The sequence below is a fragment of the Chrysemys picta genome, chromosome 9, assembly GCF_011386835.1.
Source record: "Chrysemys picta bellii isolate R12L10 chromosome 9, ASM1138683v2, whole genome shotgun sequence".
Taxonomy (NCBI): domain Eukaryota; kingdom Metazoa; phylum Chordata; order Testudines; family Emydidae; genus Chrysemys; species Chrysemys picta.
In genome coordinates, this window is record NC_088799.1 from 36,812,557 (window position 1) to 36,833,537 (window position 20,981).

General features: G+C 43.4%; 1 protein-coding gene across 4 annotated transcripts in view; it reads left to right on the plus strand.

Moving 5' to 3' along the window:
* The window catches only part of CUL3 (cullin 3), a 103,854-nt gene that overhangs the window by 14,914 nt on the left and 67,959 nt on the right, over nucleotides 1-20,981 (plus strand). For all 4 annotated transcript variants that reach the window (XR_010590667.1, XR_010590668.1, XM_005282559.5 and 1 more), the window contains exon 2: nucleotides 7,938-8,135. Coding sequence is in view for 2 of the 4 variants with exons in the window: in XM_005282559.5 (XP_005282616.1) it covers nucleotides 7,938-8,135 (198 nt within the window). In the remaining 2 variants the exon portion in view is untranslated. The remainder of the gene's footprint in view (nucleotides 1-7,937; nucleotides 8,136-20,981) is intronic.

Here is a 20,981-nt window from a genome sequence, read left to right on the forward strand (position 1 = left end):
TGCACTGACTTTGTGCAGAAATGAGAGATCGTTTGAAAAACATTTTTATTGGGATTGCAGAAAAGGAAGATGATGATAAAAATGAGAAATTATACGTACTATGATACTTCAGGATTTGTGTGGAATGAGGCAGGGCTCATTTGGAACCCAGGCACATGAGGAGCACTGCCTCATTCAATGCAATATGTGAAAGTGGAAATGAGACAGGGATTCACAGTACACTGTCCAACTTCAGCAGTTCGAGGATGGTGTCCTTCAGAATGTTGCCTAATTCATCAACTGACATGTATGTGTTCTGGGGAAAATAAATAGTAAGATCCAGATTAGAACAAAGCATACACACAAGGGGCGGAATTAAGGTTGTCGTAAAGAAACTACGATATTCACTGACTTCAAGTGCTTCATGTTGCAACCTTGTGTTGTGTTGTGTTTTTTTTAGAATCATAGACGTTTGTTGGCATGAATCTTGGAACTGAAATTGGTGACCTGGTTTTGATTTATGCATTGAATTTCTAATTGGTGGTAGGCAGTATTTCATGTTTTTATCTGTAATGAAAGGAGTAAATTGTGCACAATAGATTTTGTAACTTTGCACCACAAATAATTGCATAGCAAAATTATATATTACTTCTGTTGTGATAATGTAATAAGTATTAGGGATGTACATACCATTTAAAAAGTTAACCATTTAAATGATTAAAAAATATTTTGTTTAAACGGTTAATTGATTAAAGGGCCAGCCTGCTAGGCTGCTCTGGCCGGCCAGCGCAGGGTTAACGGTTAAGGCGGGTTAACCGCTTAGACTAATGCTTACCGGTTAACCTTTCACATCCCTAATAAGTATACAAAGCAACAGAATTCTGATTCCATATAGGAGTAATACTGTTATACATAACACTTAAGTGATTTAATTTCTGACCCTGTGATGTGTATAATCCACTACATTTTAGAGAGGCATCGAAAAACTTATCCTTTCACAGTTGTGATATCCTGTGAAATGTGACCTTTGTTTTTTAAAGCATGCTGGTCTCAGTCTTTCTGTATTTGGTTAGAGATCTTTCAGCTTAAGATGGTATTTTGGTTGGTCACAAATATTTCATATTAAATATAAAATTAGTGATGGAAAAAGTGCTAGATTAACAGATGTGGAGGGAAGTCGTCTTTATTCATAGAATCAGACAGCATGGATAATAGCATTCTATGACTAGCTATTATTTATCAGTGCCTAAGAGCTGGCCAAGCATGGGACCCCACTATGCTACAGTATAAAATAGAACAGTGGTTCTCAAACTTGGGCCGCTGCTTGTTCAGGGAAAGCCCCTGGCAGGCCGGGCCGGTTTGTTTACCTGCCCTGTCCACAGGTTCGGCCAATCGCGGCTCCCACTGGCCGTGATTTGCCGCTCCAGGCCAATGGGGGCTGCAGAAAGTGGCGCGGGCTGAGGGACGTGCTGGCCGCCCTTCCTGCAGCCCCCATTGGCCTGCAGTGGTGAACCACGGCCAGTGGGAGCCGTGATCGGCTGAACCTGCGGACGCGGCAGGTAAACAAACCGGCCTGGCCCACCAGGGGCTTTCCCTGAAAAAGCAGGGGCCCAAGTTTGAGAACTACTGGAGTAGAAAACAGTCCCTGCCCTGAAGACCTTACAATTTAAATAGACCATACAGATGCAGTGTGTGTGTGGAGGGGAAGGGTAGAACACATAAGCAGAGTGAACAATGTGATGGCAGCAATGACTAGGAATTCTGGGTGTCAGTTTAAATATAAAGTTGTTAATTTTCAAGAATAAGTTTTCAACTATAAAGAGCTGTTGAGTATATTAACTCTGTTTCTTTGATTGCTCAAGAATCGGTGACTGCTTTAATTTACAGTCAGAATTCAAACAAACCTGTAAAAACAATTATTTTCCTAGGAATTTACAAGACATTAAAATTGTGGGGGAAAATATAGAATGGCATAAAAATAGAACCTGAAATCCAGACTCATTACTTTCCTTCATTGCTTGATCTATGTGTGTCAGTCTCATTCTGTTGGGGCCATTCTAGAAGAGGAAGGATAGTTAAATTTCTGTTCATTTGTTTAAATTCTCAGTCTCCTAAATTTGTCTAAAACACTGCCAGATCAGGATAAGGATATGGTTTAAAGCCTATTTTATATGGGGCACTGAATACTGTTAGATGATGAAACTCCAGCTAGGTCTGCGTGTTAGAAAATTTCTTCTGACTCTGTCTGTGTCTTGTTGCTGTTGCCCTTAATTTAATCTTTTAAATTGGAAAGAACTGTCCCCTCTCCATTAAGTCTTTGCAAAATGCTGTTGCAACTCACCCTACTGTTTAATTTAAAAGAACACGCCTCCTTTCAATCTTCCATTCTCAAACTAAGAAATGGGCTCTGAAAAGCCCTCACAAGCAACAATGATTTAGTTTTTATTTTTCATTTGAAAGCTAATATAGTGCACGAATTGAACTCTACAACCAAACAGCAATTCATTATTTTAAAACATTTACATCAACGGTTTAAGTAAATCTATCAATGCGAGGTAGGGAATGAGCAAGGAAGAACATTGGGGGCTGATTCTTCACTCAGAATTGCTAGTGTGGATCAGTGAGCACCTTTTTGTTGTCAGGGGTCTGCTCTAGTGGATCAAATTGCAGAATCAGGGCTTTAATTTTTTAATAAAACATATATATGCCAGCTCTTATCCAAGGATCTCAATCTAGATCTCAGAAGTACATAAATGTTCTTATGACATCACAAACTAATTTTGTGTCTCTTGACTACCATAGTGGAACTTTCAGTATGTTTGTTTTTATGGAGACAGTTTTTGTTACAGCTGTCTTTAGAAAAATATGTTCATTTTATTTAAAAATTTTCATTTGTGACAGCCTCACAAGCTAAACAACCCAGAGGTAACCATTCATTGACATTCTTATTTAGTTTTCAGGAAGCAAATATTGGCCAGTGTAAGGTCCTACGTATTTTGTGCAAAAGTTTAAACAGAGCTTTTTAACAGAGGGAAAAACCGTAAGACTCTTCTTGCTAAAACTTATGTACAAAACTTATTCACTGCTGCAATACATAGTCATTTAAGTTTTTAGAAAGCTTTGGTTTGCTAGAAAACCATTGCTGCAAAGCAATTCAACTATTTTTGATGTCTAAGTAGGGGATAATATTCTCTTAATTTGTCATGATAAAACTTCAGCAAACCCATTTCTTAAAATTTATTCAAGTGCTGCTGCTACTTGAAAGAGAGAGATAATTAATTGAAGGAGAATATGAAGCTACACCAAAAGATGGAATATTTAATATTAAATATTAAAAAGTAATATATTTCAAATATTCTTTGTGATAGCTTTGTAAAGTTGTCTTCTATAGCTTGAAATTTCCTGGCATTTCCCTTCTGCAGTTCTCTGAAGTGGCCCCAGTATGTGAGTTATGATTAGAGCAGGGGGTTGTTTACATTTATATTTAGTGAATTAGAGGCAGAAAAGGATAAAATAGCAAGTTCTAATTTTAATCCCAGTCCCACCAAAAAATAGAAAATTAAAGTTGACAGAATTTATTATCCCTATTATAAGGAAGGACTTTTACTCAAGGTAATTCCTCAGTCCCAAAAAGAATGGAAAGGGGGGTGAAGACGTGTTCAGATATTGAATATCTTTATACAACATTGAAAGTTCAGAATGAGCACTTTGGCCCCTATATGCCCTCCCTCAGCTCAGGTGACCGGTTTGCAGGCTTCGATTTGAAGGATGCTTCTTTTCATTTGGACATTCATCCTGCTCACAAAAAGTTCCTGCAGGTCACAGTGGGCCAGGAACACTTTGAATACAGGGTGCTCCCGTTCAGCCTCTCCATGGCGTCAGGTTATTTACAAAAGGTGTTGTGATGATGGCTGCATACCTCTGTAGACAGGGGAGATGGATATTCCTTACCTGGACAATTGGCTGCTCATTGGTTGGTCATACCAGGAGGTACAAGCAACAGTCACTACCACAATTTAACTCTTTGATTCCTGTCATTTTGGATAAGTCCATATTAACACCTGCACAAACCATACAATTAATTGGGTGGACCTGAACTTAGACACAGGGGGACCTGCTTACCTCTGAACCAATTCCTGGCCATGAGGGATCTCATCAGCCAGCTTCATCTCAGCCCTCAGACACAGCCCAATCCTGCCTGGTTCTGGCCACTTGGAGGTATGCACTTATGTCACCCCATTGACATGATTGCATCTACAATGTCTCTCGATCTGCAAATTCCAGGGCCTACTGTCCCAAAATGAGGGCAATGTGAAGCACCCCAGTCCAGCACCCTACATCTGGCAGCATAGCTTTAGGATGGACAATGAGGGTAGAACAAGCCTTCTTTCAAGACGTTTGAGCCATCCTCCAGAACAGCAGGAGACTCACTGTGGGAAAATGCACTGCTCTGCCTTCCATGCCAGCAGCGTCACTTCCTATTGAGGTCCCAGGTATCGCTCCCCTACTGGAGTATCTTCTTTTGCTAAAGACACCTGGCTTGTTGATCAGCTCCCTATGAGTATGTTTGGCAGCTCTGAGCTCTATCCAGTCCCTGATGAAAAGCTGCCCTGTTTTTACTCATCCCTCTATCACAAAGTTCCTGAATAGCATCATAAGGATATTTTCTCTAGTTTTGAAACCAGTTCCTGCTTGGGATCTGAACTTCATTCTTTCTGCTGTCCTTTTGAACCTTTAGCCCCTTGTTTCCTTCTGCACCTTTCTTTGAAAATCACCTTCTGATAGCTGTTATCTCTGCTAGAAGGGTAGGGAAACTTGGAGCCCTTATGATAGACCCACCTTACACAGTTTTTCACAAGGGCAAGGTTTCTTTAGGTCTACATCCTAAGTTCATACTTAAGGTGCCTTTTGAGTTTCATCTTAACCAGGCTATACACCTACTAGTGTTTTATGCTAAACCTCACTGAAGCATGGAGAAGTCAAGACTCCATACCCTAGACATATACAGGGTTCTTGCCTTCTTTTTGCAAAGAACAACTCCTTTTCGGAAATCTCCAGGGTTGTTCGTTGCTGTTGTCGAGAAAATGAAAAGGAAAATATCTCTTCCCAAAGACCGTCTAAGTGGATAGTCTCTTGCATTTCTCTCTCATATAATGTTATGAAAGCCCCTCCTCCTCAAACTGTCAGGCCCGTGCTACGATAGCTCAAGTGGTTCCAGTAGCTTCCTTACAGGGAATTCCCCTCTCTGAGATTTTCAGAGCAGCCACTTGGGGCTCTTTACACACTTTCACCAGGCATTATGCGCTATTTCAAGCTTTGGACACAGATACCTCCTTTGGCTCAGCAATCCTCAACTCTGTGCAACCAGAAGGAGCCAGCAGCCAGCTTTCCTCACCGTGAAGGAGCATTTTCCTCTGCCCCTAGTTGTGCTACTGAAGACCTTTCCAGCTGAACTGCCTCCTTAATCTTGGAGATCTCCATATTCATATTCTCAATGAATTCCCCATGATAGAGAATAATATTTGGTAAATACAGCCTGAGAGGTAGCAGGAGAAAGTAAATTTAAAAAAAAAGATGTTTCTTCTATATCTTGACATGAGAAGAGGGAATGATCTGGAGCTACGAGAAGGGAGCTGTGGAAATTCCCACATCCCACTCTTGATAGGACACAAAACCAAGAAAATTCAAGAGGTTGAAAGTAACTGAGGGCATGTCTATACTGGGACACTCAAGAAAGTTTTAAGATGAGCCAACTAAAAGCTTGAAGCTAAAGTGCATTTAACTCCTATGTGGAGTTCTCATTCAGAAGTAAAGTGGCCTGCTTAGACAAGTCCTGAAATCTGAATACCCTAGATCAGTCAGACTAATTTCTGCATAAATATATACCTTGTCCTCTTAACTATGGCCAAAATTGGAGTTTAATATATCTAGTGCAAAATGCATGAGAACAAATGGCAAGAATCTCAAAATTGGGTTCCCAAGGCTTTTGAATAGTACACAACTTATCTGGATTCTGACCTCTTAAAAGGTTAATTGCAAAGAATTTCTCCTCCCATCGCCATCTTCAAAATGTTAATATGTATTACTAAGTGATCCTATTTTTAATATTGTCTTGTTTATCTTTAAAATTTACATGTCTGACACTGACTCTCGTCTGAAGCCTAGTTGGCGCTAATGAAGTCCTGTTTTAGAGGACTTCATTAGGCAAACTAGGGATCTTTAAGTTTGTGCCCAAAGTGTCCACACAGGGAATTTACAGTACAGCACTTTGGTGCATGCTGCAATTCACACCCTCTTAGTCTAAACTGCAGATCAGTGTAGGCATGCACAACTAGGGGAGGAGGAAAATGCTCCTTCCCAGTGAGGAAAACTGGCTGCTGGCTCCTTCTGGCAGCAGGCAGTGATTCACCCCTGCTCCCAACCCAGTGTTCATAGAGAGGGAAAAAATGTATGCTGCCCTGGCAATGAAGAATGAGGATCCTCTCCCAAAGGTGGAAGAGGAGAAGCCATGTACCTCCAAGACTCCCAAGAGGAAAAAAGGGTGGTGGTGGTCAGTGACTCCTTTCTAAGGGGGGGCGGAGACATCCATCTGATGGTCTGACCTGGCATCTCAGGGGTGTGCTGCCTGCCAGGGGCCCATATGACAAGTTACGGAAGGATTGCCAAGGATTCTGACCCACTACCCTATGTTGCTCATCCATGTGGGCACTAATGATTCTGTGAGGTATGACCCTGAGCAGATGAGAAGTGACAGCAGTGCTCTGGGAGTAAGGGTGAATGAGCTGTTGTGCAGATGGATTTCTCATCAATCGTTCAAGTCAATGCTAGGGGGCCAGGCAGAGACAAGACACATCCTGGCTACATGGATGGTGTCGCCAGGAGGGCTTTGGCTTCCTTGACCGCAGGATGCTGTTCCAAGAAGGACTTCTGAGTAGAGGTGGGGTCCACATATCTTGAATCAGTACCAGCTCTGCTGCTAACTCACTATGTAGCCTTTAAAAAGAACAGGAGTACTTGTGGCACCTTAGAGACTAACAAATTTATTAGAGCATAAGCTTTCGTGGACTACAGCCCACTTCTTCGGACATCCGAAGAAGTGGGCTGTAGTCCACGAAAGCTTATGCTCTAATAAATTTGTTAGTCTCTAAGGTGCCACAAGTACTCCTGTTCTTTTTGCGGATACAGACTAACACGGCTGCTACTCTGAAACCTATGTAGCCTTTGACAACTCATGAAATCGCTGTTTCCTCATCTGTGCAATGAGGATATGTTCTGTAGGATTAAGTGTATTTGACGGTTGTTTGCTAAAACAGTGCTTCATCTGTTCTAAATACTTGTCATTTATATAGATATGTATTTCTTCAACACTCACCGCTGTGGCCATAGCCGTGTTATAATAAATTAGAAACAAATAATTCACTCATATGGATCACTTCAGTAAAATCACTACCTCTTATTTGTCACACATGAGACCTGTACCTGTTATGAGGTATGTCAATTAAAAGCTTGATTAAACAGGTGAGGCGTATACCATGGCCCAAAATTTGTCAGGTTGTATGTTAGGGTGGGTGATAACTGGAGTTGGTTGTTATATTTAGGCAGAAAACAAGAATTTTCTCCCTGTGGAATCAGGGTTGAGTCCTATGAAAACTCTATTTTTGAAGGAAAAAATGTCTGTTTAAAAATAAATAAATAAATAAATAAATAAAAGATGCCATTGACCATGTACTTGGAAAAATCATAGGAAAGGCTGTCTCTGACTCAGTGCAGTTAATCCCTACCAGTCTTGTCAACTCTTGTTGATCTAAGGTTCTGATAAATATCATAAATTTCAAATCGGAGAAATTTGACAGAAGCCATTACTGCTGTTTTCAAATTACAGTGGTTTCCAGCTAATTTTCTGGTAGCCAAAGTTCTTAATTCTGGAAAATACTCATTTCTTTTCTTCAATATTGCAGATGACCATGGATGAGAAATATGTAAACAGCATTTGGGATCTCCTGAAAAATGCGATCCAAGAGATCCAGCGTAAGAACAACAGTGGTCTCAGCTTTGAGGAACTGTATAGGAATGCATATACTATGGTGTTACATAAACATGGAGAAAAATTATACACTGGACTACGAGAAGTCGTCACTGAGCATCTCATAAACAAGGTATCTGACTAAACTAAATTTTAAATCAGTGTCTTTCTTACTGATATCTAAGATGAATGCTGTATAATTGTGGTTTGTGACAAAAATCTAAATTTTGATACATTAGTTTTAAAACAATGTTTTTACTCCTACATAATATCAGTTTAGGACTAATGTCATGCATAAGATGATCTTGTGTTAGCGGTACCATTTATGTTAAATTACTAATGAATAATGGAATGTACCAATTTAAATGTTTATGAATATGTGAATTAAGAAACCATTTTTAGTTGAATCATTATTGCATGAACAATGAAAATAGGTATGTCTGCTAACCTGTTCATTTTTTTTTTTTTTTTTTAAGTTCGTGGCTTTTTGATAGAATTGAGTGGCTTTCTTTGGTGAACTCTGTTTCACTTACTAGTAGTAATAACCCCTTTTTTCAATCTGGGAACTAACTACATCCCAGAATAAGAACTTGCTTGTAATGGGCTTTGTTCATGAACTAATGAAATAGTTGTGCTGGGATTACATTATATATGGAGAGTAGAGAGGCATTGGTCAATGCATAAAATCAATTTGACAAAAAACATCCTGAACAGTCTGCGTCTTTAAATTTCAGTCTTTTCAAAACATACATTTAATTTAGTCCAAAATTTTAAATTAACAATCCATTTGATTCTGAAGATAAAAGATATAAAGACCTTCCATCTCGCCTCAAGCCAGAGATTGGACCTCTATGGCTTTGTGTTGAAGAAAAGCAGTCACGTTTAGATCTGGCGTAGCTAGCTCACGTTAGCTAAACCCAGCCTTGACTTGACCTTTTTCTGAGTTGAAACAAGGCTGAAAACTTACTGCTCTAAAGAGATCCAGCACTTGTGGCAGAATCAAAGATGCAGCCTGGAGAACAGCTGCTTTTCCACTGTGCCCATTGTATATACTGACCCAGGCACTCGGGTAGAATCACAGCCTATCATGCCCTTACTGCACAGTTTAGTGAGTTGCAGTAATCAGTGGACTGCTTCCCATTTTTGGTGGTTCTTTCATGTGAAGACATTTTAAAGACTTTGCTCCAGACCACTTCAATCTAAAATATGCTTTAAATATATATTTTCTTACACTGTGTGAATGCAAGGACAGGTTGAGTATAAAGTGACCAAAGGATTTTGCACATATATGTCCTTTTATTGTAATATATTAATGCCTCAGAGATATTAATGAATTTGTCAAGACTAGTCATGTAACATGGTAAATGTCTGAGACTTTTAGTACTCTATGCCTGTAAACACCTCTGCATTATCATGGGCTTAGTGGTGTTTACAGCCTACGCTAGGTAACACACAGTAGCGCAGTAATCTTTCACCTGGTTAGACATGAGGTCAAAATGAGTTTCTTGTGGTGGTCTGATCTCTCCTGCTCATTTATTTATTTATTTATTTATTTATTTATTTATTTATTTATTATTTATGTGTGTGTTTAAATAAAAAAAAAGAAGCCTACACATGTAGGAAAGCCCAGTTGTGATAATTTCCAGTGACTCTAAATAACAAAAGTTGAGTAAAACTGAGGTATTGTAGTGCAGCTGTGAATGGGATGCTTATACAGTTTTTACCTGGAAATGTTTTTTTTCATGCAATTAGAGTTTTTTATCTGATGCTTATGAGAGCTTAACTAATACAAACTCAGCAATGTCTGGTAAATTCATATTTCAAATGAGTAATGAAAGGGCCTCTGTGTATGTGCACGTGCTTGTGCTCACAGAAAAGTATAAGTGTGATTCAGACATCAAAATTTGAGTCAGTATTTACAATTGAAATAACTTATTCATGAAAAGAAAGCTAATTGCTGAATTTTAATCTTTAAATTAGTTGGTTTTAAAATGCCTAAATACAGAAAATGTCCATATTATATACAAACTAGTTTCCCCAAACATGCAATCATTCACATGGAAAGGTGACTTCCCGGTAAAAGTGCTGAAAAATAAAACTTGAATGAAGAGGTCTTCTTGGTTGATTTTTTGTTTATTTTTTTTAAAAAGTCTTCAATTTCAAAACCAATTCCTGTCTTCTTTTATCTCTGAGTTCCAGCTTCAGGATGTGACATTAAAGTGTGGTTTATGTCCAGAATATTGGTTGTATAAAATGGTGCTATTTTAATAACAGAAATAAAAAATAGCATTTCAGGAGCGTATATACAGGTGATAGAAGTTGGTTCAACTCTGAAATTAGACATCTCTTCAGTTTTCTTGTAGTACTTGTTGCAAGGCAGATGAAACAACTAATTACAGTTCAATCTATTTAATTGAGCATTTTACTAAACTGAAAGTTTAGTGGAAAAATCATTACATCTTTGATAGCTCTTTCCAACACTACTTCTTATGTCAGTATTTGAAACATTAAGTATCTAAGTAAATCACTGGAATGCATTCTAGTCACAGGTGTTCACTTATCTATACCTTCAAAGAACAAATGGTGGATACTAGGGCTGGTTGGGAAAATCTGACAAAACATTTTTTGCTAATTTGTCAAAATCAAAACATTTAGTGGAGACAGCTTGATTTGATGAAGTTCAAATAGAAAGAATACAGGCAGGTTTAGAGGTCTGCCTGGTTTCCTGTCAGCTCACCTGCCAGATTGCATTGGATAGGGGGACTGCAGGGTCTGTGGTTCCAAGGCAGCCCACTGGGTAGACAGCCCTGGAGCTGGGGCTCCATTCTTTGTGGATACCCTTGTGAGAACAGGTTAATGTTCTTGTAGCTAAGTATACCAGATATGGTGCTTGTGCTGTGCATGTAATACAGAGGTTTATCTGTGGTTAATAGATGCCAGAGATTAGCAAACTGCTACTCATCTATTTGAAAGCATTTTTCATGGTTAGTGGTGTTCAAGTTTGGAACACAAATATATTTTTCTTGTGTAGTTTGGAACTTTTGCTCTGCTATCTTTAATTGCTTGTTGAAAGTCGTGTTCAGCCAGACTTGACTTAGGAAGAGACCAGACCAGGGGTTGGCAAACTTTTTGGCCCAAGGGTCACATCTGGGTATAGAAATTGTATGGCGGGCCATGAATGCTCATGAAATTGGGGGTTGGGGTGCAGGCTCCAGCTCGGGGTGTGGGCTCGGGTAGGGCCAGAAATGAGGAGTTCAGGGTGTGGGAGAGGGGCTCTGGTCTGGGGCAGGGGATTGGGATGAGGAGAGGGTGAGGGCTCCGGCTGGGGTTGCAGGCTCTGGGTGGGGCTAGGGATGAAGGGGTGGGGTGCAGGCAGGTGCTCTAGGCTGGGACTGAGGGTTTGGAAGGTGGGAGGGGGATCAGGGCTGGGGCGTGGTGTGTGAGGGGAACATACAGACTCAGGGATGCAGATGCCAGGCGGCATTTACCGGAAGCAGTGGCACTCCCCCTCCCCCCCCCCCCCCCCGGCTCCTATGCAGGGGCGTGGCGCCGGGCAGCTCTGCATGCTGCTCCGTTGGCAGGCGCCGCCCTGACAGCTCCCGTTGGCCACAGTTCCCAGCCAATGGGAGCTGTGGGGGGTGGTGCTTGGGGTGGGGGCAGCGTGCAGAGCCCTGGCTGCCCCTACACACAGGAGCTGAAGGGGGGACATGCTGCTACTTCCAGGAGCTGCATGGAAAGCCCCCCACCCTGCTCCCCAGCTGGAGCCCGAAGCGGGGCAAGCCCTCGATCCCGCTCCCTGGCAGGAGCTCGAGGGCCGGATTAAAAAGTCCAACAGGCTGGACGTGGTCATAGTGGCTTTTTTTTTTTTTTTTTTTTTTTAAAGTTACATACCTTTTTCCTCAAAAGGTCTAGTCCAGGGGTGGGCAAACTATCTGATACATTTTTTGCAGTATATTTAGTTGTAATTAAAATCATTAATGTTTGCACCTGCCAAGTGCCAACCCCACTTCTGAGCTCTAGCACTAACATTAAAATGTAACAAGTATAAAATTTAAGAAGGATAAAATTAAACACAAAAACTGTGTATTAACTTTAGCTAGATAAAAGTATTAAACCACCCTTACAGTGGTTCATGTCTGAATTGTTGTAGGTAGTGGGACACCTGACTTTTAAATTGCAGTTTCTTGTGTGTGTTGTGTAGTTAATGAGCTTAAAAATAGTTTTTTGTAGTTACTTTAGTTTATAGTTACACCTTCAGGTGCCAACCAAGATTGAGGCCTCTTTGAGCTAGGTTTTGCATAAACAGAAAGCAAGAAATCATTTCCGCCCCCAAAAGTTTATATTCTAAATAGATAAGACAGGTAAAGAATCGGAAGGGAAATGGAACAAGTGACGTTCCTTGTCCAAGATGACATGGCAGTTCAATGGTAGAGATGAGAATAGAAACCAGGTGTCCTAACTCCTAGTCCAGCGCCATATCTACTGAACCATGGTGCATTTAAGTAGTAAGATATCACACAGTCTATCAAATCTAAATTGATTGATAGATAACTTTGTTCTTCAAGTGATTGCACATGTGTATTCGCTCCACATACAGTTGCTGGAATTTTTTTCCTCAGTGGTAACTATCTGGGTGGCTTGAGTGCCTCTGCTGCAGCATGCCACTGAATCTAGTAGTATAAATGGCCAGTTGACCCTGAGCCCACTCAGTTCCTTCTTATTGACCGTGATGGTCCCTTGAACTGCTCTTCTTGCTCTTCATAGAATCATAGGACATGAAGGGACCTTGAGAGGTCATCTAATCCAGTCCCCTGCACTCATGGTAGGACTAAGTATTATCTAGACCAGGGGTCTCAAACTCCTGGCCCGTGAGCCTCTCCAATGTGGCCCGCACAGCTCCAGCATGCTGTCCCCACCCCGAGCGCCTCTGTGGCCAATGGGATGCTGTGGAGGCAGTGCCTGGGGGTAGCAGTGTGCAGAGGCCCCCTGGCCCGCCTCGCCCTGCCTTGGAGCGCCAGGTAAGCGCCACACCCCTGACTCCCTCCCAGAGCCTATGCCCCCATCCCCTCCCCACATACTCCGTCCCAGAGCCTGCACCCCTCCCCACACCCCCCAGCTCCCCAAACTCCATCCCAGAGCTTGCACCCCTTCCCACACACCCCCTCCCACCCCTGAAATCCCTCCCAGAGCCTGCACTCCAGACCCTCTTCCCCCACCCAAACTCCCTCCTAGAGCCTGCACCCAAATCCCTTACCCCAGACCACCTCCCCCAACCCAAACTCCCTCCCAGAGCCTTAGGCAGGTGGGGGGTGAAGTTTTGGGGGGCGGGTTCTGGGTGGCATGAGTGACCTTATTGGCCCGCTGGGAGGATTTGAGGACTGGCCCTAATGTAAATTGAGTTTGAGATCCCTGAACTAGACCATGTACTCTCAGTGGACGCTGTTCTTTTGCATTTTATTGTAAATAGTTTAGTGTTTGTTTTTGTTAGGTTTTTACTCCATCTGATGATTTTGGTTGATTCCTGGTGCTGAGGGATGTCTCGGTCACCAGGCTTCAAGGCCTGCATCTCCTGCCATAGGGCTATGCCCTTGCGTGACCCCAGACTCAAGTTGCTTGAAGTGCCTTGGGGAAGATCACATTGGGGAGCATTACCAAATATGCAGGACTTCAAGCCTTGCACGAAGAAAGATCGTGAAGCCAGGCTAAACTTTCTACTCATGGAAACCTCCATCTGAGCCAAGTTGGTAAAACTTGGCACCAAGTGCCTCAGCGTCAGTAAGGAGTGCACCTTCTACTGTGCCTGAGTCCCAACAACCGTTTCGCCATCTCCAGTGCCTGAGAAGAGGCATTAGAAGCAGACTGCTGAAAGGGGAAGATCCCCTGCACTGAAGTCTGCTAGGCATGGGGATAAGTGAAGTGTGATCTGAGTATAAGCACTCCTCTGCTCCAGAACCGCAGAAAATGGCACTGTTGAGCAGCTTAGGTACATTCTGTTAAGTCCAGAGCCAGAGGAAGCACCTTCCACATCTCTGGCACTGCATTGTATCAACTTTTGTTTTGGAATCGATCATACCAGAGGCATTTGCGGCTGCCAGAGACCTCTCTTTCGGTGCCAGTACTGCCGGCAATACAAGAGTTGATACTATCAGTTTTGGCGAACGCAGGAGAACCAGCAGGACTGCTACAGCACTTGGTATCATGCCAGCTTCATGTACCCCTGACTTGTCCTTCAGTACCATCAAAGGGAAAACCCGCGATGCTCACTTTTCTGTGGACCTCTGAACATTGGCACCGATCGCCGGCACGGATCGTCTGGAACGGGGCCTCCATGGTCAGCGGAAGCAGAGTTGTCTTCTTCTGAATCGGAGGTCAGGTGCAACATTTCCCAGCCTCGGAGCCACACTCTCTACCCCTCGTCCAGATGTTTCCATCCGTTCATGGATCCCGTCACGGGAGTACCATAGAGTTGCGTGGTCAGGAGATCACTGGGGCCCTATGCCTACAGTGTCTTTTTTTTTTGAATCCGTGGGTCTTTCCCTCTGTTTCCAGATCAAATTCCGGGCACTTCTATTCGGTGGCATTGGAAAGGCCCATGCATGGCACCTACTCACCAGGAAGCACCCATTCTTGACTCTGGTACAGCGTCCAGTACCAGACAGCAAGAACCAGCTCAACAGGACCCTGCAGATCAGGAAATGGAGGAGCATCTGCAGCCAGTGCTGGGCTTCTCTTCCTCTTCCCCTGATGAGGCAGTCTCAGGAGGGGTCATGTCATCTTCTCCCAGATGACTATAAGGCACACCAAGAATTGTTGAAGAGAGTTGCTTTAAATCTGGGTATACAGGTGGAGGAAGGAAAAGTATCCTCACACTGCCTGGTCAGTATTTTTGCGACTGCAGTTCCTTCCAGAATGGCTCTTCCTCTCAGTGAGACAGTTAAGGGTCTGTGGCAGACCTCTGCATTCTTTCTCCCCACTTCAAAAAGGGCTGAGCACAAGTTTTATGTGCCTGCCCAAAGTTGAGTTCCTGTACTCCCGTTCCCTCCTCCCCCTCCCCCCGGGGTGTGTGTGTGTCACTGGGAGTATCTGTTGCTAAAGACAGGAAAAGGCAGGGACATCAGGGTGCAACCCCAAAATCAAAAGATTAAAAAAAGATAAACCTGTTTGGTAGGAAAGTTTATTCTACTGTGGGGATGCAGCTCAGGATTGCAAACCAGCATGCACTGTTGAGCAGGTATGACATTAAAGACCTGCTCCCAGAAGATGCTAGACAGGAGTTCTCCTCACTAGTGGATGGGGGAAAATTGGTGGCAAGATCCTTGCTGCAAGCTGCTCTGGATGTCGCTTACTTGGCTGCCAGGTCCATGGTTTCAGGATTGACCATGTGGAGGAGCTCCTGTTGCAGTCCTGGAGGTCCAGCAGACTGTGCAGGACTTGCCCTTTGAAGGATTCTCCCTCTTTTCAGGGTAGACTGATGCTAAGCTCCATGCATTAAAAGACTCAAAATTAATGGGGTGGGGCCAAGGGGTTTGGAGTGTGGGATGGGGCTCAGCACTGGGGCAGAGGGGGGGGGTGAGGGCTCAGGCTGGGGATGAGAGGTTTGGGGTGTGAGAGGGGCTCAGGGCTAGGGCAGAGGGTTGGAGTGTGGAGGGATAAGGCTGCGGGGGAGGGGGCAGGGATGAGGGGTTCATGGTGCAGGAGGGAGCTGGGGCAGAGGGTTGGGGTGCCGGGGGGTGAGGGCTCTGGCTGGGGGTGTGAGGCTGGGGATGAAGAGTTTGGGGTTCAGGCAAGCTGCCCTGGGGCTGGGGCCAGAGAGGAGGACTCCATAGTCCACCCAGCCCTCTCCCCACTGGCAGCAAAGAGCTCCAGGGGAGGGGCCCCCTTTCCTCCACTAGCAGCACACTCACCTGGCATGGTCACTGCACGTGCTCCTAGGGGCCGGGCCCTTCTCAGGTTCATGAAGGCCCCTCGCCTCCCCTCTGTTGAGTGCCGGGGTGGGGATGGGGGTGGGAGTGGCGGAGCCAGGGGAGGCGTGCGGGGTGGCAAGTGGGGCTGGAGGAGAGACCTTGCCCTGAACATTGGTGGAGCCACCTGGCCCCGAATATTGGTGGAGCTGGGCCCCCGGGCCCTGAATTTGCTGGAGCCCCGGCACCAAGGGGCCCATATAACTCACCGTTTCTGGTCATACCAGTGATTCCAGACCCTGTTTTTCCTTTGTTTTGCAAACTGCCTTTCCCATTTCCTAAGTATTTGGTCCCGTCACCACGGACTGCTGTGTGTTGAGCACTGTAGAAGTGGGGTACACCCTCCAGTTTATTTCTACTCTTCTTTCTCACCATCCCTTCTAGTCCCTCTTGAGGGACCCCTCTCATAAAGAACTTCTGGTCCAGGAGGTTTAATCTCTTTCAGGTGGGAGCCATTGAGGAGGTTCCACAGAATTTAAGAGGGAAGGGTTTCTACTCCCATTATTGCCTAACCTGAAAGTGAAGGGATACCGCAGATCTATTTTAGGCCTATGTCAGCTCAACATCTATCTCAAAAATATAAAGTTTTGCCTGGTCACCGTGGTGTCCATTATTCCCTCTCTGGATCTTGGAAACTAGTATGCTGCCCTCAATTTAAGAGATGCCTACTTTCGCGTGTTAATATATGAAGGGCACAGAAAGTTCCCCAGGGTACATCTACACTACAGGGGGGAGTCGATTTAAGATACGCAAATTCAGCTACGTGAATAGCGTAGCTGAATTCGACGTATCGCAGCCGACTTATCCCGCTGTGAGGACGGCGGCAAAATCGACTTCTGCGGCTTTCTGTCGACGGCGCTTACTCCCACCTCCGCTGGTGGAGTAAGAGCGTCGATTCGGGGATCGATCGGGACACGATAAATCGATCCCCGAGAGGTCGATTTCTACCCGCCTTAGTGATGCTCTTGTCTTACTGGTTCACGGAGCTTCCGTTCAGCCTGTCTGCAGCTCCTCGGGTGTTGCAAAATCTATGGCTATGGTAGTAGCATTCCTCAGTAGATAAGCAGCACAGGGTCTACCGTTACCTAGATGACTGGCTAGTCAATGGCTGGTCCAAAGCTCAGGTTATATCCAGCATTCAACTCATGTAGTCAGCCTTCAAGGCCTTAGGCCTTCTGATCAATGCAGACAAGTCTATCCTTTGCCTGGTATATAAGATGGAGTTTATAGGGGCTGTATTGGACTCTACCCAGACCAGAGCATTCCAATCTATTTAAGTCAAAATTCCAATCTATTTAATCTCTCATGACAGACCTCAAGATTGATTCAGTCACAACAGCCCAAAAGTGTATGAGGCTCCTAGGGCACATGGCCTTGTACGCACATATAGTACAACGTGTGAGGCTGCACATCAGACCCATCCAGATGTGGCTGGCCTCAGGGTACTCACCAGGCTGCCTTCTTCTGGGCCCTGTGCTCATGGTACCTTTGTGGGTTCTAATTTAGGTGAATTGGTAGTTAGAGCCTGTCAATGTCTGTGTGGGCATTCCATTCCTCAACCGTTGATGACTCTGCATCACCTCTAGGGTGGGGAGATCACCTGGGGCCCCTCTGAACTCAGGGTTTTGGTCCTCAAGGGAACTCACTCTTCATATCAACCTCAGAGAGCTCAGAGCGATTTGTCTTGCCTGTTAGACTTTCCTACCTCATATCAGTGGGAGAAATTTGTTCGTTCTTAGACAACAGTGCAGCAATGTTTTACTTGAACAGGCAGGGAGGGGCTCTCTTATCCCTCCTTTGTCAGGAATTCCTGTGGAAATTGTGCATAGCCTGTTAATCAACCTCAAGGCCTCTTACCTGCCAGGGATGGAGAATGAGCCAGCAGACCATCTGAATGGGTCCTTTTCCAATCACCACAAGTGGTCTCTTTGCCCAGATGTAGCCAGATGCATTTTCCAGCAGTGGGGGACTCCCTAAATAGACTTATTTGTGAACAAGTACAACAGAAAATTTCATCAGTTCTGTTCCCTGCAATGCTTCAGACTGGGATCCATCACAGAAGCCTTCAGAAGCCTTCCTGGCTTCTGAAGAGCTTTACTATGGTTTCCCCCCAATCCCACTCCTACACAGAGTGCTTCTAAAGATCAAGTGGGACCACACCCCAGTGTGGTGCCTACAACACTTGTTTTCTACCCTACTAGTCCTCTCAGTGGCAATTCCAGTCTTACTTCAGTTGCACCCGGATTTGATCTCTCAGGACCACAGTTAGCTGCTCCACCTAAACTGGCAATCCCTTCATTTAACGACCTGGAAATTCCAGGGTTAAATCCCAGAGAGGAAGCTTGCTTGGAGCAAGTTTGCCAGGTCTTACTAAGTAGCAGAAAGCTCTCCGCCAGGAAGAGTTCTCTATCTGGGATTGTCAAACCGGAGTCTCACCAATGCATGTGTCCATCCAGCATATACTCAACTTTTTGCTGTACCTGAAACAAGGTTTAGCAATTTTCTCTATCAAGGTTCACTATCATTTTCTGTATCAAGGATCACCTGGCAGCAGTATCCGCTTTCCATGTGGATAACTTATGTTTGTCATATCATTAGAAAAATTTAATTCCTTAAAGCCTGGAAAGATTGGGCCCTCAATTAAAGGAGCCTGTTTCCCCTTAGGACTTGAACTTGGCTTTGTCTAGACTTACGAGACCACCATTTGAGCCTTTGGCAAAATGCTGTTTACTGTACCTTTCGTGGAAGATGGTTTTCCTAATTCCTATCACTTTTGCCAGAAGAGCCTCTGAACTGTGTGCTCTTGCATCCGATCCACTGTACAGTCTTCTTGAAAGATAAGGTGTACTTATGCCCTCATCTGAGTTTCCTGTCTAAGGGAGTTGCAAATTTTCGCATCAATCCATGTACTTACCTGTATTTTACCCCAAGCCACATGCAAATAGGGATGAGCAACGGCTTACGGTTACACACATTAGAGGTTAGATGAGCACTGGCATCCTACATAGACAGGACCAAACTGTTTTGTGGCTATAGCGGACAGAAAGAAAGGTCTTTCCAACAGAGAATTTCATCTTGAATATCTTCTTGTATCTGCGCTTGTTATGATCTAGCAAGCATTTGACCACAATGCAAGCTGGCTGCTCACTCTACAAGATAGCAGGCATTCCTCAGCGACATTCCTAGCGCAGATTCCCTATCCTGGACATGTGTATAGCAGCAACTTGGTCACCAGTGCATACTTTCTCTTCCCATTATGCAATCATCTAGTACTCTAGAGACCATGCCAAATTTGGTTCTACTACAGTGTGTGTGTGTATGTGAACTCCGATCCCAGTGCTTGGGAGTCACCAAGAGTCAAATGTGCATGTGCAATCATTCAAAGAAGAAAATACAGTTACTAAACTTTTGTAACTGTTGTTCTTTGAGATGTGTTGCATGTGTCCATTCCATGACCCACCCTCCTACCTCTCTACATTGGAGTTTCCAGAAAGAAGGACCTGAGGGGGCTCCGGGTTGACTGAGCCATTTATCCTTGTGCCAGTGGTGCGCGGCGGCATAAGGTGCTCGAGCTGCCCAAAGAGGTCCCGCTGAGGGAAAAAATTCCAGCATCTATGTGTGGGGTGCGCACACACCAAGAGTGGAATGGACATGTGCAACATATCTCAAAGAACAACAGTTACGAAAGGCAAGTAAACATTTTTTGGTGACATCACTGCTGGTCCTATGCCATCTGTATCTGGCACCTTGCACTTGATTTGTATCTGTTTTCTTGCCCTGGGTTTATCTCCTAGCTTCACCTCAGGGCTTTACCCTTCCATGGCTTGGTCCCACACATTCCAGATAGTGTTGTCCCTTTGCTCCCTTTACGACACAGCTATGCCTGGACAAAAATCTCACCCTAAATATAACAAAAGCCAGCAGGCCTAGAGCCCCAGAACCATTTGCTGATAAGCAATACCATGGCTAGAAAAAAGGAAAAACTACAGTTAAAAATAATGAAAAGTTAAAATGTTAGAGGAGAGAGTTGTGTGTTTTTTGTTTGTTTGTTTGTTTTTTTAAACCTGGTAGATAATCCAAATTGACACTAAAATAGCATACCACAAAGTATTTTCCCTCATGGGTAATTGGCATACTGTGTGTGTGTGTGTGTGTGTGTGTTTAAGGTATTTATAATTATGTTTTACAGTAATCTGTTGTGCATATTTTAAAACATGTAAAAAATTTTTGCTAGAAAGCAAATGTCACTCAGTATCATGCGTTTCTTTCCTCTATAAAAGGGGCACTTGGTGGGGAGCAAATATTCCCGGTAGAAAACATAAAATTACACTGTAATACCTTATTTTAAAGCTACATCTGAATAAAGAGTATCTAATCTCACAAATGTATAAACTCTTTTACTTTATTAATACCATTTTATAATGAATGGAAAACTTCTGTAATAAAAGCTGTTAACTAGAATTTTAGCTAAAAAGCAGATTACGTCCCCAGTTCAGGAGGTACTTAAACCTACTTAAGTACCTTCCTGAAGTGGGAGTCATATTTTATAATTTATTTTCCTCCCTACAGAAGATGGATCTGGCTAGCTGGGCCAAGTGGTGTAGTTTAGGGAATTACATGGCTGAACTGTTTGTGCTGTACCAGATCTCAAAATTGCCAAAGGAAAAATGTTATACCATAAATCTACTGCACAGCCTATTTAACAATGTTAGTTAAAAGTACAGCTATGCAAGGAGAAAATTTAAATAAGAAAAACACTATTAGAGTTTTCAAAAAAAAAAAGTTAAATTTCTTTAAAAGCCAAGAGCTCTCTAAATTAGGGCTGTCAAACAATTAAAAAACTTAATCGTCATTGATCGAGCTGTTAAACAATAATAGAATACCATTTATTTAAATATTTTTTGATGTATTCTACATTTTCAAATATATTGATTTCACTTACAACACAATACAAAGTATACAATGCTCACTTGATATTTTTTATTACAAATATGTGCACTGTGAAAAACAAAAGAAAT